Source organism: Vipera ursinii, assembly GCF_947247035.1.
Source record: "Vipera ursinii genome assembly, chromosome: 1".
In the NCBI taxonomy this organism is placed as follows: Eukaryota; Metazoa; Chordata; class Lepidosauria; order Squamata; family Viperidae; genus Vipera; species Vipera ursinii.
In genome coordinates this window covers 353,267,085-353,286,703 of record NC_139512.1, presented here as the reverse complement: position 1 = coordinate 353,286,703, position 19,619 = coordinate 353,267,085, and the positions used below count along the sequence as shown (strand labels likewise).

At 47.3% G+C, this 19,619-nt stretch overlaps 1 protein-coding gene across 2 annotated transcripts in view; it reads right to left on the bottom strand.

Moving 5' to 3' along the window:
• MED13 (mediator complex subunit 13) overlaps positions 1–19,619 on the bottom strand; it is a 157,667-nt gene that overhangs the window by 23,305 nt on the left and 114,743 nt on the right. For both annotated transcript variants that reach the window (XM_083379645.1, XM_083379646.1), the window contains exons 15-21: positions 17,360–17,556; positions 13,948–14,861; positions 9,640–9,801; positions 7,422–7,645; positions 4,958–5,147; positions 3,202–3,637; positions 200–416 (exon numbers count right to left, since the gene is read on the bottom strand). In XM_083379645.1, the coding sequence (XP_083235771.1) occupies positions 200–416; positions 3,202–3,637; positions 4,958–5,147; positions 7,422–7,645; positions 9,640–9,801; positions 13,948–14,861; positions 17,360–17,556 (2,340 nt within the window). The remainder of the gene's footprint in view (positions 1–199; positions 417–3,201; positions 3,638–4,957; positions 5,148–7,421; positions 7,646–9,639; positions 9,802–13,947; positions 14,862–17,359; positions 17,557–19,619) is intronic.

The window sequence follows — 19,619 nt, the reverse complement described above, 5'->3', positions numbered from 1 at the left end:
CAACTGTCCAATCTCTTCTTAAAAACTTCCAATGATGGAGCACCCACCACATCTAAAGACAAGTCCTTCCCCCTGATCAATTGTGGAACTGACAGGAAATTTTCTCCTTTCTAGACCGGTTCTCTCCCCGATTGAGCTGCCGTCCATTGCTTCCTGTTCTGCCTTCAGGGCAACTGCTTACCTTAACTCAGCGGCTTACCTGAACAGCCACGATGTTTCTGAGGTGAGGAGGAAGGCTTTGGATCATTTCTAGAAAGCAGCGGAGAAGCCCAAGGGTCCAGACATTTGAGGAGCTGTTCTCCTCTTTCTTTTCGTACGTGAAAGGATCCACGATGTAAACAACAATGGCCGGCGGGTAGGTGACGGCGTGGGAGTCGCCATCGGTGGGAATTCCAACTCTGTCCCGTTCCATAGTGCTGGAAGATGGCAAAACAGAACTGCTGTGAGATGCCGGCAGTTTCTCTCTTGTACGAAAATAAAACTACTCCCGTGTAACGCTTGCCATTCAACAGGGCTTATTTGCGCTCCTCCCACATAAGAGAAGGCATTCCCCATCCAGGACAGGTAGTCCTCGATTTACAACCATTCCTTGAGTGACTGTTCGAAGTTACTACTGCCCTGAAAAAAAAAGGGATTTAGGACCATTTTTCACACGGCTGTTGCACTGTCCCCAGGGTCACGTGATAAAAATTCAGACGGCTGGCAGCTCGCCTGTGTTTGATGACGGCTGCAGCGCCCTAGGGTCGTGGGATCACCGTTTGCAAAATCAGATTCACTTTACAACTGTGTTACTAACTTAACAATGGCAGTGATTCCCTTCGCAACTGTGGCAAGGAAGGTTGTCAAAATGGGGCAAAACTCACTTGACAACTGTCTCACTTAGCAACATAAATGTACGCGCTCAACTGTGGCTCTTAAGTCGAAGACTACCTGTATTTAAATTGTCTCCTAGACCTAGAGAGGTAGTCTGTTTTGCAGAGAGGATGAAGGCAACCCTGACCCACCATCTCTACCTTCCTCACTCCAACTATCCCCACTGAACGACAATAATAATAATAATAATGATGATGATGACAAAGTAGAAGAAGAAGTTGGAAGGGACCTTGGAGGTCATCTAGTCCACCCCCTGCTCAGGCAGGAAACCCTATAGCATTTCAGACAAATGGCTGTCCAGTCTCTTCTTAAAATGTCTTAAAAGTGACACCCTCTTTTATCCTGACAAATTGGAGACAACCCCCTTCTCTCAATTTACCACTTCTTGAAACTTCACAGCCTGGCACTTTTCAGCCCTGGTGTGTACATGAGCAAAAGACAAGAATGACACACAGGCAAAAGAACACAGCCTCCACGTCCCCTGGACTTGTGTCTTCTCATTCTTCAGTGCAGGTTCCTAGGCAGTTCTACGGAAGAGTTAAAATGCTAGGAGGCCATACAATCAGTCCTCGGTTTACAACAGTTCGTTTAGTGACTGGTCGAAGTTACAACAGCCCTCAAAAAAAGTGATTCATGACCGTTTTTCACAGTTAGGACCGTTGCGGCCTCTCCAGGATCAGGTGATCAAAATTCATATGCTTGGCAATTGGTTCACATTTACGACGGTTGCAGTGTCCCTGGGGTCACGTGATCCCCTTTTGCGACCTTCTAACCAGCAAAGTCAATCCAGATTCACGTAACAACCGTGCTACTATCATAATCATAATAGTAAAGTTGTAAGGGACCTTGGAGGTCATCTAGTCCAACCCCCTGCTCAGGCAGGAAACCCTATACCATTTCAGATAAATGGCTGTTGTGTTTCTTCTTCAAAACCTCCAGTGTTAGAGCGTTCACCGCTTCTGGGGAACAACTGCAGTGATTCACTTAACAAACGTGGCAAGAAAAGTTGTAAAATGGGGCAAAACTCAATTAATTTCACAGCAACACACATTTGGGCCTTAATTGTGGTCGTTAACTCGATGGCTACCTGTATTTAAGAACCCTGAACAAATCAGGAGACGAATAATCCACCCTACGGAATCACTGAGGAACAGGCATTAAGAACGATGCCCTCAGGAAATAAGGAATAGACGTTGGCACACTATTCACTTATTTTCACACTGCGTATCCTTCTCACACACATCTACTCTTCTGCACAGGCAGCGTGACGCAGAGTGGCAAGATGAACACAGCTGCAGAAGTGTGAAGACAAGCTCATGATTAAAATCTTCCACTGTATTCCAGTGTATTTTAAAGACAGACGAGGCAATGTGAATCCGGGTTGAAGAGTCGGGCAACAACAACATGCAAGTGTCAAAGTCCTTGCAGGTCATGAAGAGCACTTGGCAAAGCTAAACCAGTCACCACTCCGGGCTGTACCGTGATCATAAAACTGGGAACAGGGAGAAAATTTCTAAGAACTCTGGACTTCTTGGGGGAAAATTAGGATGTGGTCTTAAGTTTTAAAAATCAGTACAGGAAACTTTGGGGCCAGAATTTCTGTTGCTAAGCTAAGCGGTTGTCAAGAGTCGTACCTCACTGGCCACTGCCAGGAGTTCGATTCTGTCCAGCTGAAAATCAACTCAGCCTTCCGTCCTTCCGAGGTCGGTAAAACGAGGACCCAGATTGTTGAGGGCAATACGCTGCCTCTGTAAATCGCTTAGAGAGGGCTGTGAAGAACTACAAAGCGGTATATAAGTCTCAGTGCTGTTGCTATTGCTATGGGGCTGTTGAAAGCATCAGAAATGCATGCCGGTGGCCAAGGACCTGAATTTTGACCATGTGATCCTCGGGATGCTTTAACAGTTGTAAGTGCAAGGACCAACCCTAAATCGCTTTTTTCAGTACTGTTGTAACGGGTCTATGACAATTCGCCACGGGACAAGTCACCATGGCCAACTCGCTGTGGGACAATTCGCTGCAGGACAAGAGTTACGCTAATATTATACACTAATAGGGGCAGAACAGAATCATTAAAGAAAGGGAGGGGGGGGAAGGAGGAACAGAATGAAATGTGAACAACAAAAACTGAAAACCATGTTTTGATTTATTTTAAATAAAATTAAACTCCCCCAACCGTTTAAAAACTGTCCCGCAGCGAGCTGGCTGTGGTGAGTTGGCCGTGATGGGATTGTCCCATTCCACGTTGTAGCTACGAAGGGCCACGAAATGAGCGGATGTAGGCTGAGGACTAGCCGGACATCAACGCCCGCTTGAACGAAACATTACCTTTCAGAAACCTCCGGATGCGTCTGCGTCGGGGCAGACAAGACTTCCCCCGTTAACCCTGGTGCTTGCTGCGGGTGCTGTATCCCTGCCTGCCCGTTCTGGATGGCCGTGGGCTGCGTGGGGTGGGAGGAAGGAGCCGCATTGTTCATGCTGCCGAAGGGTGGAAATGAAGAGGGCTTGCTGGCCGGCATCAAGGTGCCCAGGCTGGAAGAAGAGGATGAAGCAGCGGTTGTGGTCAAGGTGGAGCTGGCAGTGGTGGTAGCGGAGGTGATGGCACTGCTGGGATTCATCGGGACAGCAGCGTTACTGGCGGTGGATGATGGGGTGCAGCTGCCTGCAACCTGGGGCTGGGTGGAAGCAGGATGGCTGGTGGGAGGAGCGAGGTTGGACTGGGAAAGCAAGGAATTGTCCAATGGCTGTGTAGCAAGATAAGGACCTTGAAACAGAAAAAGGCACACAGAAATCAGTGTCTATGGAGATGCTCGATGGCCCAGGTCATGGTCGTCCCAAAGGTGATTTTCTCCCCCCCCCAAAAAAAAGGCAACTGGACTTTCTTGGGGTTTTCCACCTCCCCCCCCTTGAAAACATGTTTAACTTCTGAAGAACACCAATGATACTCCAAGAGGCCCGGTTGAATCAGCAAAAAACAAAACCACTGAATCTCTAGGTCCCGAAGGTGTTTTTTTTTCTCCCCCCAAAAAGGCAACTGGACTTTCTTCTGAATGAAGCTTCTTGGAGGAGAAGCAGAGAGTCTTGAAAGGAGGGGGGGGGAACCAAGAAAGTCCAGTTGCCTTGTGGGGAAAAAAAGCACCTTTGGGATCTAGAAGTCAGCGGTTTTGTTTTTGCTGATTCCGCTGGGCCCATCTTGTGGCACCACTGCTATTTATTTAAACCCAGGGGTCTTCAACTGTGGCAACTTTTTAAGACTTTTGGACTTCAACTCCCAGAATTCCCCAGACAGCACATGCTGGGAATTCTGGGGAATTGAAGTCCACAAGTCTTAAAAGCTGCCAAGGTTTGGAGACCCCTGATTTACACGAAGCATCCATTCAGCTGAGGGGGCGGGGGGGGTGCTCGAAAATTTTAGATTGCAGCAAAGATATGCCAATCTCAAAAAAACAGATAGATGCTCGTGAAGGACAGCTTACCCAACCCCATCCATTTTCCCCCCACGTAATTCTGAGCTGGAAACCACCTTCTCCCTCCCAGCATTCCCCATGAGCTACTATCACCTGAACACCTTGGTACACAGCCCCAAATGCTCTGCAAAGCTTTGCATTTTTGTGGCAAACGTGCAGGGTATGGGGGGGGGGGAACAGACAAGGAAGGAGTTGGAAACCAAAAGGATTTCTCAAGCTTTGGGGCTGCAGTAAAAAAAAAATATATCCCTCTCAAGAGTTGCAAGGCATGTTCTGGACACAAGATGGCAATGCCATTTCCCCCCACCCCTATGTCTGACTTATCAGCCTATCACCATACTCAGTAACAGCTGCGATAAAAGTCACACGCAGCAGAGGTGCGTCAAATAACATGAATAAATTTGTCCAAGATTTCAGAGGGATAGGCTGAAGAACCAAGGGCAGGGATGGTGAGTTTGAACTTTTGAATGCCAGTACCATAAAATGTTCAACACTGTTCTGAGAGTGTGTGTGCACACACACACACACACACACACACACACACACACACACACACACACAGAGTATCCCTTTAGGAGGAAAAATGGAGGGGTGGGTGAGTGGGATAGAAACCATACCCAAATCGTATCTGCAGACTTGAGCATAGAGTTTGAGTCTAGAAAACGATTCCTTGTTGGCATGAGCTGTGTGCGAGAACCACTCAGCCACAGACTTCTCAGAGAGTTTGTTTGAAGCGGTGGATCCCACTCGCATGATCCCGTCCGGCAACAGTTTACAGATGGGCCGATGCAAGCCGAGTTTGCAGGACTGCAAAACAAGAGACGCAAGAAGGAAGGCCCGGTGAATGCAATGCACTGGGGATGGATTCTTGCCGATGGACTCCCAAGGTCCAACCCGCTGGGCCAAGCAGGTTATCCTAACCCATCTAAGAGAACATATGCTGGGGAATATAGACCCCACTATGACCCTAATTGGGGACGACAGAGAATGAGGTGGCTGGATGGAGTCACTGAAGCAGTAGGCGTGAGCTTAAATGGGCTCCAGAAGATGGTAGAGGACAAGAAGGCCTGGAGGAAACTTTGTCCATGGGGTGGCGATGGGTCGGACAGGACTTCCGCAGCTAACAACAACAGTATGACCCTAATGGAACCTGCCCAGGCCATAAGTCATGACAGTTGTAAATCTTACAATCTTTCTTGCAGTGGTCATTCGGCAAATCAACACACTTGTTAAGTTAATCTGTAGTTGTTCAATGAACCAATGGTTCGTTATGGACTCAATTTTGCCAAAAAAAATGGAAATGTGGGGGTTTGGGGGGGCGGAGGGGAGGAAATGAGGTCACATGACACAGGACACTGCAAATGAGGACCCAGATTGTTGGGGGCAATAAGCTGACTTTGTAATAATGCCGCTGGGGGGGGCGGGCGAAAGCCCTAATAAGCAGGCATATACATAGAATGAAGGCTATTGCTAAGCACATTGATTTGTGCTTTAGATTGTAAGCTGCCCCGAGTCTTCGGAGAAGGGCGGGATATAAATGGGATTTTTTAAAAAATGGCCACAAACGTTCAGTGTTCAGTCATGTGACGGGAGAAAGAGGGGTCACCATCGGAATTTGAAATCCGGGTTGTAAGTAGCCCCAAGGTAAGTTCATGATAACCCTGAACCCTGACTACAGGCAGCCTTTGACTTATGATCACAACTGAGCCCAAAATTTATGTTGCTAAGTGATGAATTTGTTAAGTGAGTTTTGCCCCATTTTACAACTTTTCTTGCCACGTTTGCCAGCTGAATCACTGCAGTTGTTCCAAGTTAGTAGCACGGTTGTAAAGTGAGTCTGACTTCCCCCCCACATTGACTTTGCTTGCCAGAAGGTGGCAAAAGGGGATCACGACACCGGGACACTGCGACCGTCATAAATGTGAGTCCGTTGTCAAGCATCTGAATATCAATCATCTGACCAGATTATAAGTCGCTTTTTTCAGGGCCCCGGTAACGTCGAACGGTCACTAAATGACTTCTTGTAAGTTGAGGACTACTTGCAACCGCAAACAGAAGCAAGTGCCGTTTCTACTAATTAAGCCTTCCAACAAATTTTTGGTCCTTTACTGTTCACATCAAAGAATGCCAAAAGTTGGAATGCAGGTGGACAAACAAGCAAGAGAGGTTGATTTAAGAGTACTTTAAAATTTGCTCTGTAGTTTACTTTGGCAGCAGCTGAACACCATTCTCTGTTTGCTTGGTTCTGAGCAACCTTTGCAATAACGCATCGCGTTCTACGGTAGCAATTTAGGTTTAAAAATTATAGCTTCTGATGCAAAGGGCTTTCTCGCTCACTCCCAAATTATACTTGATTACTTCTTCCATTTTGTCCTTCATTGCTGTGTACGGCACAATATATGTGGAATCTGAACAGGCCTAGCGCAGCTCTCTTTGACTGAATGTCCCCTTGGCAGGATGTAATTTAGTCCAACGTTACGTTAGAAAAAGTCACGATAATCTCAGATAAAAGCCATGTTAGGATATGGTCTCCAAGGCTTCATGCAGGTAGTCTTCAAGTTACAGCAGCACTGGGGAAAAAGTGAACTGTGACCATTTTTCACATTTACCACCATTGTAGCAGTTGCCAAGTGTCCGAATTTTGATCCCATAACCATGGGGGATGCTGCAATGGTTGCTGAGTGTGAAAAATGGTCGTAGGCCACGTTTTTTTCCCCCAGTGCCGCCGTAATTTCGAACGGTTACTAAACGAACTGTTGTTGAGGACTACCTATATATTATTTTAGGAAGGCTGGCAATCGTGGCCTTTTGGAAAACAACAAAGAGTTTAGCGTCCCCAAACGACGAGGCCTGGCGTCGTACTGCAGGAGGGCAGTACAAAATGTAACCACAGGATGGCACCTTCAAAAGAAGCAGCTTTTATCTTCCACGACCATCCATTTTAGTTGCTTTGTTCAGATAGGGCCCTGCAGGACTTTTCGCTGACAGCTGGAATGCAGGGTTGATGGATGATCATTTGGGGGGGGGAGGGGAGATGGAGGAGGGGGGCCCCTGGAACTCACATGCCCTTAAATTCCTCACCTCGTATATTGCAGTGAGGTCTCGGAAGAAGCTCTTCGCTCCGTTCAGCAGGGCTTCGTTCTCTGGACACACCACCACGTAGGCGATGTCTCGCTGAGATCCGTAGGGCTCCAGCATCAGCCTCTCCCAATATGGTAAGGCAAAAGGCGACAGCACCAAGAAGTCATAATCGTGCCCTAACAAGAAGGTTGGAATGGGGAGGGGTTCAGGAGACTCATCAGTTCCTGGGGGGGGGGGGGGGGAAGAGAAGGAAATAAAATAAATAAATAAATCAATAAATCTATATATCGTTTTCTTCCTAGGTATCCTAACGGAGCAGGAATATCACAAACTTGTCCGTCACACTTTCAGACGAGTTCCCAAAATTCATAGAAAGTTGCCTGTGGGGTTCTGAGAATTGTTACCCCAATGCATCTGCAAAGCACAACAAGAATCTAATTCTAGGCCATTGGTTTTCATTTTTGTTTTTGACTTGTATTTATATTCCGCCTTTTATTACTTGTACACAAAGCTTTGTTAAGATAACATTTTACAAGTATTATGTTTACAAATAACTCAAGGCAGGTAACATATCCCACGCGCCTTCCTCCTCCTGTTTTGCCCACCACAACAACCTTGTAAAGGTTGGGTTAGGCTGAGAGGGAGAGTGGCTGGCCCAAAGTTACCCAGCTGGCATTCATGGTAAGGCAGGATTAGAACTCGCCGTCTCCTGCTTTCTAGACTGGTGCTTTAACTGTTAGACCAAACTGGCTCTCTTGATGGAAGTCAGCTCAACCCCCTTAAAGACTGGAAACAACACAATGAAGACTAAGTGGTAATATTAAGTCTTAACTAATAGTAAAACTACTAGTTCTAGTAATGGAATCACTGTCCCAGACTGCAAGGAGTTTTCTCTCCATAAGAGAGGTATGGAATAATTGTTGTTGTTCAGTCACTAAGTTAAAATAAGAATAACTTTATTGTCACTTTGAATGTACACTAATCGTTGCATTCAGCTCTCAAAGGGTCACCGATATACACTACATAAATATGACAAAAATAAATAAATAAATACAGAAATATGCATATACCCACATATATTATATGACACAGAGTTGTCTAGGACTCTTCGTGTTACCCATGGTCCACAACACACCAGGCCCGTCCTCAAATTCATGTTCATTTGAAACACACACACACACACACACACACACACACACACACACACACACACACACACCCTCTCCTATGCCTCCTCTGTGGACATCCATACTTACCAATTTGATCGCCAAAACTTTTAAATTTGCAAAAATGTTTCCAAAAGACAATCTAGAGTTTTACTTTTAGTCATGATGTCCCTCGTGGCTTGGATTTGGCAGTTATAAAAGAAAGGGAGATAAGAATTGAAAACGCCCACGAAAATGCCTGATTCGAGCAGGCAATTATTTGGTGGGCAAACTAGGGTTTGATCACAATCTATGAAATAACGCTGCATGGTTTGTTATATTGTACTCTGGGGTGGCAACACATTAGACGCGTGGCCAATTGCTACAATGTGTTTCTCACATTTAAGGTAAAGGTTCCCCCGCACATGCGTGCTAGTCGTTTTCCGACTCTAGGGGCTGGTGCTCATCTCTGTTTCAAAGCCGAAGAGCCAGTGCTTGTCCGAGGACGTCTCCGTGGTCATGTGGCCGGCATGACTAGACACCAAAGGCACACGGAACGCTGTTACCTTCCCACCCGTAGTGGTCCCTATTTTTCTACTTGCATTTTTACGTGCTTCCGAACTGCTAGGTTGGCAGAAGCTGGGACGAGTAACAGGCGCTCACTCTGTTATGCAGCACTCAGGATTTGACCCGCCAAACTGCCGACCTTCTGATCGACAAGCTCAGCGTCCAAACCCACTGAGCCACCACGTCCCTTTCTCACATTTATGTTCCTCCAATTCTCGCAACCCTGGGCAGTTTTCATCTCCAGTCTCTCGCCACAGTTCTGTAACCACCATTTAAGCTATTTCCAGAATTATTCTTCTCTACCAATAAAAGCAAAGACCGTTTAAAACAGACACCCAGCACCCCATCAATTAAAGCAGAGGGACAACTTTTAAGACTTGTGGAGTTCAATTCCTTGCTGGCTGGGGGGGGGAATTCTGGGAGTTGAAGTCCACCACTCTTAAAAGCTGCCAAAGTTGGAGACTCCTGGATGAAAAGAATAGTCATGTTTCACAGACAACGCTTACCGTAAGAGCCTCGTCCAGCCATTTTATGAAACTGCTGCCACGTGAGGGGCCCTTGTACACCCCAGGATCGAACCGTTCGTTTTTTCTGAATGGCGTCCTGAAGAACTGGTTGGAGCGAGAGCAGCATGCGAAGGACATCCTGAGAACACTGCATGCTCACGTCTACAATTGGAAGAACAAACGTTCATTCAGATAAATTGGGAAGCGGAAAATTGACCACTGCTTTTAATTGCTAACAGCTATGTTTCTAAAGGCCAGGCCTTATAGCTCAAGATACATAGGATTAAGGAAGGGGCAACTTTTGGCGAGGGAGGGAGGAAGGGAGGGAAGAAGGAAGGAAGGAAGGAAGGAAGGAAGGAAGGAAGGAAGGAAGGAAGGAAGGAAGGAAGGAAGGAAGGAAGGAAGGAAGTTAATTTAGGGCTCAACATCTCAGGGACAGTTGATTTCAGTATCAAATAATTCTTCTTATCATTATTTTTTTTTCCCTGGAGGTTCAAGAGAAAGGCCTTCCTGTAACATAAACCATGCAGAATTAAAAGAAACAGATCTTGCCCTTTTTCTGTTGCTCAGATACCTGTGCAGAAGGTTATTCGATCCCTCCTCAATCTATTTAAAGCTAACACGCTTTGGTGACGCTGAGTGAGGACTTGTTAGTGATCACCTTCTTTGTAAGAAACCTGTCAGTTTCCACAAGTTGGAAGAGGGAGAAAAATATCTAAGCCAGGAGAAACCCAAGTCGGTCCCCCGATTAATTACAACGCAGTCACTACAGCTGCAGAAAGCATCCCTGTGGAAATTTCCAGGATCAAATCGGGATCTCCTCTGCAAGGCTCCTATCTCATGACAGGAAGACCGGCTCAGGGATTCTGGGAGTTGAAGTCCACAGGTTGTAAAGTTGCAATAGTTGCTCACCCCTGATTTATACCAACTACTGCCTGACTAGCTCCTTAAAGTTATCCAGGTAGTCCTTGACTTACAACCACAACTGAGCCCCAGATATCTGTGGCTTAGCAAGGCGAGGCGTGGAGTTTTGCCCCATGTTGTAACGTTTCTTGACACAGTGGTGAAGTGAATCACTTCACTTATTAAGTCAGGAACACACGATTGTTAAGCGAAATCTGGCTTCCCCATTGACTTTTGTCAGAAAATCACAAAAAGCGATCGTGTGATCCCGGGAACCTGCAAGGGTCATAAATAGGAGCCTGCTGCTGGTGTTTGAATTTCGATCATGTGACCACGGGGATGCGACAGTGGTCTTAAGCGGCGAACAAAAATCGTAAATCATTTTTTTTTCAGTGCCACGGTAACTTTAAACGGTCACTAAAAGAATGGTTGTAAAATGAGGACCACCTGTCCTGGACTGAATGCAGATTGCTAAAACTGACACAGATGTTCCGCAGACTGCAGGATCCCAAATCTTCAACTTGATTAAGCAGCATTCCTACGTTCCACTTTGTCACTGGCGTTCCAAGTACAGGGACTCCTCGGCTTGCAACAGTTCATTCAGCGACCGTTAGAAGTTAAAACGGCACTGAAAAACTGACATAGGACCATTTTTCACACTTAGGACTGTTACGGCATCCCCGTGGTCACGTGATCAAAAGTCAGACACCCGGCGACTGACTTGTCTTTACGCCAGTTGCAGCGTCCCAAAGACGTGTCACCGCCTTTTTGCGACCGTCTGACAAGCAAAGTCAATGGGGGGGAAGCCAGATTCACTTAACAACCGGGTTATTAACTTAACAACTGCAGAGATTCACTTAGCGACTGTAGCGGGAAAGGTTGTAAAAACGGGGCAAAGTTCACTTAACAACTGTCCCACTTAGTAACAGAAATTTTGGGCTCGATAGAGGTCATCGGTCAAGGACTGCCTGTAGCTTACAAAATTTCTTTTTTCCCCCCAGCCAAGTCTGTTTTTTCCCTTTGCGGAGTCGAGGTGGGCGTGGCCTGGAAGTGACGCATCCAGTCCGCGGGCCCCCAGTTTGACACACACAGTCCCCCCCCCCCCGCTGCAGGCTAAACAGCTCCAACATTCCTGAACTCGACTCGAGTTGTATATGAAGTGGTAACTTTTCCCCGTGACTGTAATTGTTCGGGGTTCGGTGGGTGACACAAAGGCTACAGAACACAACTGTTCAAATTGCTGGTGAGGACATCAGTAGCAAATCGCACCCATAATTCTGCACTAGGTGTTCATAGCTGCTGTTTCTCCTTCTCCTTCTTCTCGGCTTGCTTTGCAGTTTAGGGATAGTATCAGCTTGCATTTTGTTTTTAATCCAGATTGTTTTTACTTTTGGTTTGACTTGACTGTTCCAGATTGATTTGATCACACTCCAGGAATTACTTTAGGGCTGTTTATAAATATTTTTTTAGATCTATCTATCTATCTATCTATCTATCTATCTATCTATCTATCTATCTATCTATCATCTATCTATCTATCTATCTATCTATCTATCTATCTATCTATCTATCATCTATCTATCATCTATCTATCTATCTATCTATCTATCTATCTATCTATCTATCTATCTATCTATCTATCTATCTGTATCTCAATTTTCATTCAGTAGCTTAAAGTGGCATACGTAAAACACTTTGGGTGTTCCCACAATAACAGCTTCAGGAGTTAAGCTGGGCTGAGAGAGAAAGCGATTAGAGCTTTTCTGACTGGGGATGCATTTCAACCAGGCCTCCCCAGGGCCAGTAATGCTTTAGAGAACCCGACTAGCTTTCTATTTGAAAGTAAATCAAATGCTACCTGATACAAAAAACGCAATTCCATATCTAAACTAAACCTGTTGATGCCTCCTCCTACCAGCTGTTACAAGTTCTTCATATACAGGTAAGTCCTCCAGGTACGACCATAATTGAGCCTGATAATTAGCCATAGGTCATGACAGTTGCACAGCGGGTCTCCAGGTGACTGTTGTCCGCTTTCACGACCTTGTTTCCAGGGGTTATTAAGCAATCACCAAGGTTGTTTTTGGCAAAAACAGTTATAAATTGCATTCATGTGACCGGGGGGGGGGGGGGGAGAAGGGGCGCTACGACAACTCGCCCTGGCCAACTGGAGCGCCCAAAATGCAGTCACACAACTGCTGGGAGGGGGATACGTCGTAACTTCAAAACTGGGTTGCAATTCCCTTTTTGGGGGAGTCCGTTGTAACTTGAAATTGTCATTAAGCTATTGGTTATAGCTCAGGGGTTAGGCAACCTCGGCTCTTTTATGACTCGTGGACTTCAAACTCCCAGAATTTCTAAGCCAGCATGGGGGAACTATGGTCCCTTCATGACTTGTGGACTTCAACTCCCAGAATTCCTGAGCCAGCCATGCTGAGGGGAAAGGGAGAGGTTTCCAAGCTGAGCTAGGCCGGCTCAGGAATTCTGGGAGTTGAAGTCCACGAGTCATAAGAGAGCCAAGGTGGCCTACAGGGCTACCTGTACATCACTATATGCTTCCTGCTCTCCTTGTCTCTGTTCGCTGAAAAGTAAAATCCTCAAAAGTCTGAGCAGCGTGGAGCAGGTCCTTCTTCATCAGGGTTTCTCAACCTGGCAACTTGAAGATGCCGAAGAGCAAGGCTGGCTGGGGAATTCTGGGGGTTGGAAGTCCATCCATCTTAAAAGTTGCCAAGGTTGAGAGACACGGTTCTAGATCCATTAGGACAGAGAAGCAAGTTCTTGCTTCCGGATGGAAGAGAGTATTTGTGGCTCAGGGTTAAGCTGTCGAGATCCCGGTGCTCTCTTGAGCTTGGCTGTTTTCTTGGCAGACCTTTCATCACCAAACGATGTAACACCATCAGGGCATGCCTTGTCAATCAACTATCCCCGTGGTGGCGAACCTATGGCACGGGTGCCACAGGTGGCACGCAGAGCCCTCTCTGCGGTCACGCGTGCCGTCGCCCCAGTCCTAGGCCTTCAGCTGGGTTTTATAAAACCTTTTCACTTTAGGCCTCTGCCATCATGTACCCCCCCCCCAAAAAAGGTTCAATTAATCAACTTCTCGTGGGGGGAAAATGTTCTCGCAAAGGTGGAATTGATTGATTGAACTTTTTAGTCCCACCCAGTCTGCAGCTACCACTGCAGCCACGCCCAGCCAATTGGCCACCCCCACCCAACTGGTTACACCCACCTGAAGGGCCATGCCCACCCAACACCCGATGATACATAAGTGGGTTTTAGGTTGCAGTTTGGGCACTCGGTCTCTAAAAGGTTCGCCATCACTGAACTATCCGCTTGTGAGTCCACGTTTTACGCGGGGTTCAAAACACACTCTTTCATTCTAGCAGCGAAACCGGAAGCACTTACCATTTCGTTTCGACCAGTGATGCAAACAAGTACTCTTCACAAGCGCTTCGTCAACTTTCCCTCCCGACATGTTGTCCATAAACTGGCGCCCGTGTTCCAGTGCGAGATAGCAGTCGTAGCAACAGTCTCTTTCCTCGGCACGTGCCAGATTGCCCGTGGCCCCAGCTTTGGGCAAGGAGTCTTGATCGGCTGCTCCAAACGGCGAGAACAAGTTGGTGCACTGTTCTTGCAGCAAAAGGATCAGCTCGTCGGGGAGCCGGTCCGACTCTTTCAAGCTCCCGCTCTGCTCGACCGAAGCCGCGCGAAGGGCCTCGAAGCGCTTCTCCGCTTCTCTGCCACATTCCGAATTGCGACCCAAAATGTCTAACTCATCCTCGAGGAACAATCCCGAGCTGTTGCCAAACTTCCGGTTCATCACGGCGCTGAATCCGCAAGTACACCGGTACTGGGCTTCCTGGGTTGGGTCTGGAATGTAAACGCCGACGTCAGCACCTTTGATGTTCATGTTGCAAACGCAGATGCAACAGCTGTCGAAGTTACAGTCTTTGAAGAGGTTCATCACCGATTCGGACAGAATGAGGGTCACGTAGAGGCTGTGCGCCTCCGGAATTGACGGGACTGTGGCCGGCTCGACTGAATTTAAGGGCCTGCAGGTTGACGGTGTCGAGGCCGGCGAGTACAAATCTGAATTCTCGTACTTGACAGAGCCTTGCGCGCTTGCTGGCCCACCCGCCCCGCGGGGAGTCCGAGGTGTCCTTGGAGTCCGAGGAGTTGGAAAGCGAGGGGTGGAAGGGGACGGGAGGATCCCAGCGCCGCTGTTGCTTGGGGGGGCACTGTTGGGTGGCATGCCGAAAGGGGTATGTGTCTGTGGAGTGTAGGCAGGGCCGTACTCTTGATCCATGGTGCTCCCGTCCCTAGAGAAGGAAGGGAAAAGCTTTTAATTCGAGACTTTGTTTTCACTGCTCCCCATTTTGTCCTCTCCGATAAAACAATAAACGTTCAAAGACTTTCAAACAGTGTGCTTATTAAAGCCAATGGGACATATAACAACCAAAGCGTAATTATGAAGAGTTATACGGGTACTCTTTCAAGGAGCTGGTCAAGTACTGGTAGTCCTCGACTTGCGACCGCAATTGAGCCTGACGCTTCTGTTAAGGGAGACATTTGTTAGGGGACTTTTGCCCCCTTTGACCCCTATTCTTGCCACAGCCGTTAGCCGAATCGCTGCAGTTGTTAAAAGTTAGTAACCTGGTGGGTCAAGTGAACCTGACTTCCCCATTGACCGTGCTTGTCAGAAGGTCGCCAAAGGGGATCCCATGACCCCAGGACACTGCGTCCGTCATAAATGTGAGTCAGTGGCCAAGCGTCTGAATTTGGATCGCGTGACCACGGGGATGCTGCAGTGGCTGTAAATGGGGAAAATGATCATCAGTCACTTTTTCAGTGATAACTTTGAAGTCACTAAACGAACAGTTGTAAGTCGAAGACTAGCTGTACAGCAGGGGTGTCAAACTGCCAGTCCACGGGCCGGATGCGTCATGCGGAAGCCACGCTCACCCCATTGCCAGCAATGTCAAAAACCGTCCCGATACGTTGCGCAATGTCACACGACATCACGAGTTTGACATCAATGCTGTACAGTCATAAGTCAGGATGATCATAAATTGGCTCATCATGTGACTGGACCTGATTTTATTAATCTTTTTGTGTCGTTAAGCAAATGCCCCAGCTGTTAACCAAATGTCATGGTCATTAAGAGAAACCATGGTTCGTTATAGAGCCTTTATTGCTGGAAACTAGAAGTAAATGCTGGTTCCTGGCAAAGATGTGCTACAAACAGCTTACAGGTCGGCTGCGAGTATGACTAGTCGTAAGTCGAGGACTAACTGTAAACAGCAAGGAGGTAGAAGCAACAAATGATTCCACACCTCCTTGACTTGTTAAAATAACTGTATCTTACATTAGCTTTCTCTCAGATATTCTTTATTTTACAGGAATGCTATATTTTTAGTGCTTTGTGCACTACTTTGAAAAGAGAAAAAAATATTATTGTTGCTTATTGCTGTTAAAAATAAGCAATCAGTCTCAAACATTGATTGGAGACCTTGCAATTTATTAAGGATCTTTTTCAATGGAATAGAACACTTAACACACATTTTTACTACAAATAACAGAGAAAAACATTGCGACACACATACACACACTCCACATACCCAGCACTATCAGATTTCCAGAAGGATAGAGGAATTCCTAGTTTGTATTTAGTCTTAATAGTCTTCATAGCTTATTAAAATTAAATTGATAGTATTAAGTACTGCAATGAAATTGTACATCTGTTAAATATTTTTAATAATGTTTAAATGGAAAAAAATAAGTAATGATAAATTATGTTATGACATAAAGAACAGGGGTAATATGACTGAAGTATTCCAGTATCTCAGGGGCTGCCCCAAAGAAGAGGCAGTCAAGCTATTCTCCAAAGCGCCCGAAGGCAGGACAAGAAGCAACGGATGGAAACTAACCAAAGAGAGAAGCAAGTTAAAACTAAGGAGAAATTTCCTGAAAGTTAGAACAATTACCGGTAACCAGTGGAGTTTTTAAGAAAAAAACTGGATAACCACTTGTCTGAAATGGTGTAGGGTTTCCTGCTTGAGCAGGGGGTTGGACTAGAAGACCTCCAAGGTCCCTTCCAGCTCTATTCTGATACACTTTCCAAGTGTCGTTATCACTTTAAAAAGTGTTCGATAAATAAATAAACCTAAGCCTTGCTGAAATGCTTCTGGATTCAGTAAAACATAGCCATGCTTTCCGACCAATACATTTATAAGAAGACATGTGTTAAGTGTTCCTTAAACTGAATGAAATCCTTTGATTGTCTCATCTTAAAGAAACACTTAATCTAGACAGCACACTAAAAAACAGAGACATCACCCTGCCAACAAAAGTGCGTATAGTCAAGGCCATGGTCTTCCCAGTTGCAATGTATGGCAGTGAAAGTTGGACCATAAGAAAGGCTGAGCGCCAAAGAATTGAGGCCTTTGAACTATGGTGCTGGAGAAGACTCCTGAGAGTCCCTTGGACTGCAAGGCGATCAAACTGTTCAGTCCTAGAGGAGATCAACCCTGACTGCTCTTTAGAAGGCCAGATCCTGAAGCGGAAACTCAAATACTTTGGCCACCTAATGAGAAGGAAGGACTCACTGGAGAAGAGCCTAATGCTGGGAAAGATCGAGGGCAAGAGAAGAAGGGGACGACAGAGAAGGAGGTGGCTGGATGGAGTCACTGAAGCAGTAGGCGTGAGCTTAAAGGGACTCCAGAAGATGGTAGAGGACAGGAAGGCCTGGAGGAACGTTGTCCATGGGGTCTGCGATGGGTCGGACACGACTTCGCAGCAACAACAAAGAAACACTTACCCTTCTTTAATGAATGGCATCGATGGTCCTGGTGGAAGCAAATCCAGCTTGCCAACAGTCCAACTCTGCCGATAAACACACTCCTCTGGCAGTTTGATGGCAGGCAAACACTGGCTTGGGAGAGTCTTCAATGGTGCAAACATGGAACACCCCATGAAAGCCTGACTGTTCTCGGGCTTATAAACATAGGAATAATCCTGAAACACAAAACAGGAAGAGCGTTTAAAAAGAGCTGGTAGGTGGAAAGTTTCAAAAGAAAGACTCAACAGGTTTTAAGTTTGAAATGCTAGTCTATTTTAAGGATCAGTTTCTCTCATCCCGGAGACGAAGCTGCAGGTCGTCCTTGCTTAATGACCGGCCTCGTAATAAGACATTCAAAGGTACGGCAGACCCCCCCCCCACAAGAGCTATCCCAAAGGTGCTTTTCAAAAGGCAACTGGACATTTGGTTTCTCATCCAATAAGCGGTTTCTTCAGAACTGAAGAAGCTTCCTGGATGAGAGGCGAAACCTTTTCAAGGGGAAAAAAACACAAAACACCTGCCTCCACTGCTCACAGCTCGGCGGATGCCTTAGTGGAAGCCTGGGAAAGGGCAGCCACTGAGGCACTTGACCGGGTTGTACCCTTGCGGCCCCTGACCCGGCGCAGATCCCAGCGAGCTCCATGGTTTTCCGCGGAGCTCCGGGAGATGAAGCGTCGGAAACGGGGCCTAGAGAGCTGCTGGAGGTCTAGCCGATCCGAACCCGACCGGTTGCGGTTAAGAACCTATATTAGGTCTTATCTCTCAGCGAGGAGGGTGGCGAGGTGCAATTACTTCTCCACCCTCATCGCGTCCGCAGATAATCGCCCGGCCGCCTTGTTTAGGGTGACTCGCTCACTTCTTAATCAGGAGGTGAGGGAGGATCCCTTGCAGGGTCGTGCCGAGGAATTTAGTCAACATCTGTCGGATAAAATCGCTCGGATTCGGACCGGTTTGGACTCCAGCTGGGCAGAGTCAGGCGATCAGGACACGGGCGGTCTTGTCAATGTTACCTGGGAAGAGTTTGATTCTGTGACCCCTGATGAAGTGGACAGGATTATGGGGAGGCTGAGTTCCTCCACATGTTTGTTGGACCCGTGCCCTTCCTGGCTGGTTTATGCAGCTAGGGAGAGGACACGAGGCTGGCTCCAGGCGGTTATATCTGCTTCTTTGAGTGAGGGTTATTTCCCCACCGTCTTGAAGGAGGCGGTGGTGAGACCTCTCCTCAAGAAGCCTGCCTTGGACCCAGCTGTTTTGAACAACTTTCGTCCAGTCTCCAACCTTCGCTTTCTTGCGAAGGTTGTCGAGAGTGTGGTGGCGCATCAGCTCCCTCTGGTCCTGGATGAAGCGGATTATCTGGACCCCTACCAATCGGGTTTCAGGCCCGGGTACAGCACGGAGACGGCATTGGTCGCTCTGGTGAATGATCTCTGGAGGGCTCGGGATAGGGGATATTCCTCTATCCTAGTCCTATTAGACCTCTCGGCAGCTTTTGATACCATCGACCATGGTATCTTGCTGCGGCGTCTCAGGGGATTGGGAGTGGGAGGCACAGTTCTTCGGTGGTTCTCCTCCTATCTCCTGGGACGCTCGCAGTCGGTGTTGGCAGGGGGGCAGAGATCGGCCCCTAGGTCTCTCGTTTGTGGAGTTCCTCAGGGGTCGGTTCTCTCGCCTCTCCTGTTCAACATCTACATGAAACCGCTGGGTGAGATCATTCGTGGTTTTGGAGTTGGGTATCATCAGTATGCCGATGATACCCAACTTTTCTTTTCGACCCCAAACCACCCCAGTGATGCCCTCGCTGTGATGTCCCGTTGCCTGGAGGCGGTTCGGGTCTGGATGGGGAGGAACAGACTTCAACTCAACCCTGACAAGACTGAGTGGCTGTACATTCCGGCATCCCGGGACATTCAAAATGTTCCATCTCTTTCTATGGGGGGTGAGCTCTTACCCCCCGTGGATAGGGCTCGCAACTTGGGAGTCCTCCTAGATTCACGGCTTACCCTGGAAGATCATATAGTGGTCGTGACTAGGGGGGCTTTCGCCCAGGTTCGCCTGGTGCGCCAGTTGCGGCCCTATCTGAACCGGGATGCCCTGTGTACGGTCACTCATGCGCTCGTGACCTCTCGCCTTGACTACTGTAATGCTCTCTACATGGGGCTTCCCTTGAAGACCACTCGGAGGCTCCAACTGGTACAGAATGCGGCCGCGAGAGTTGTCTTGGGAGTTTCCCGGTACTCCC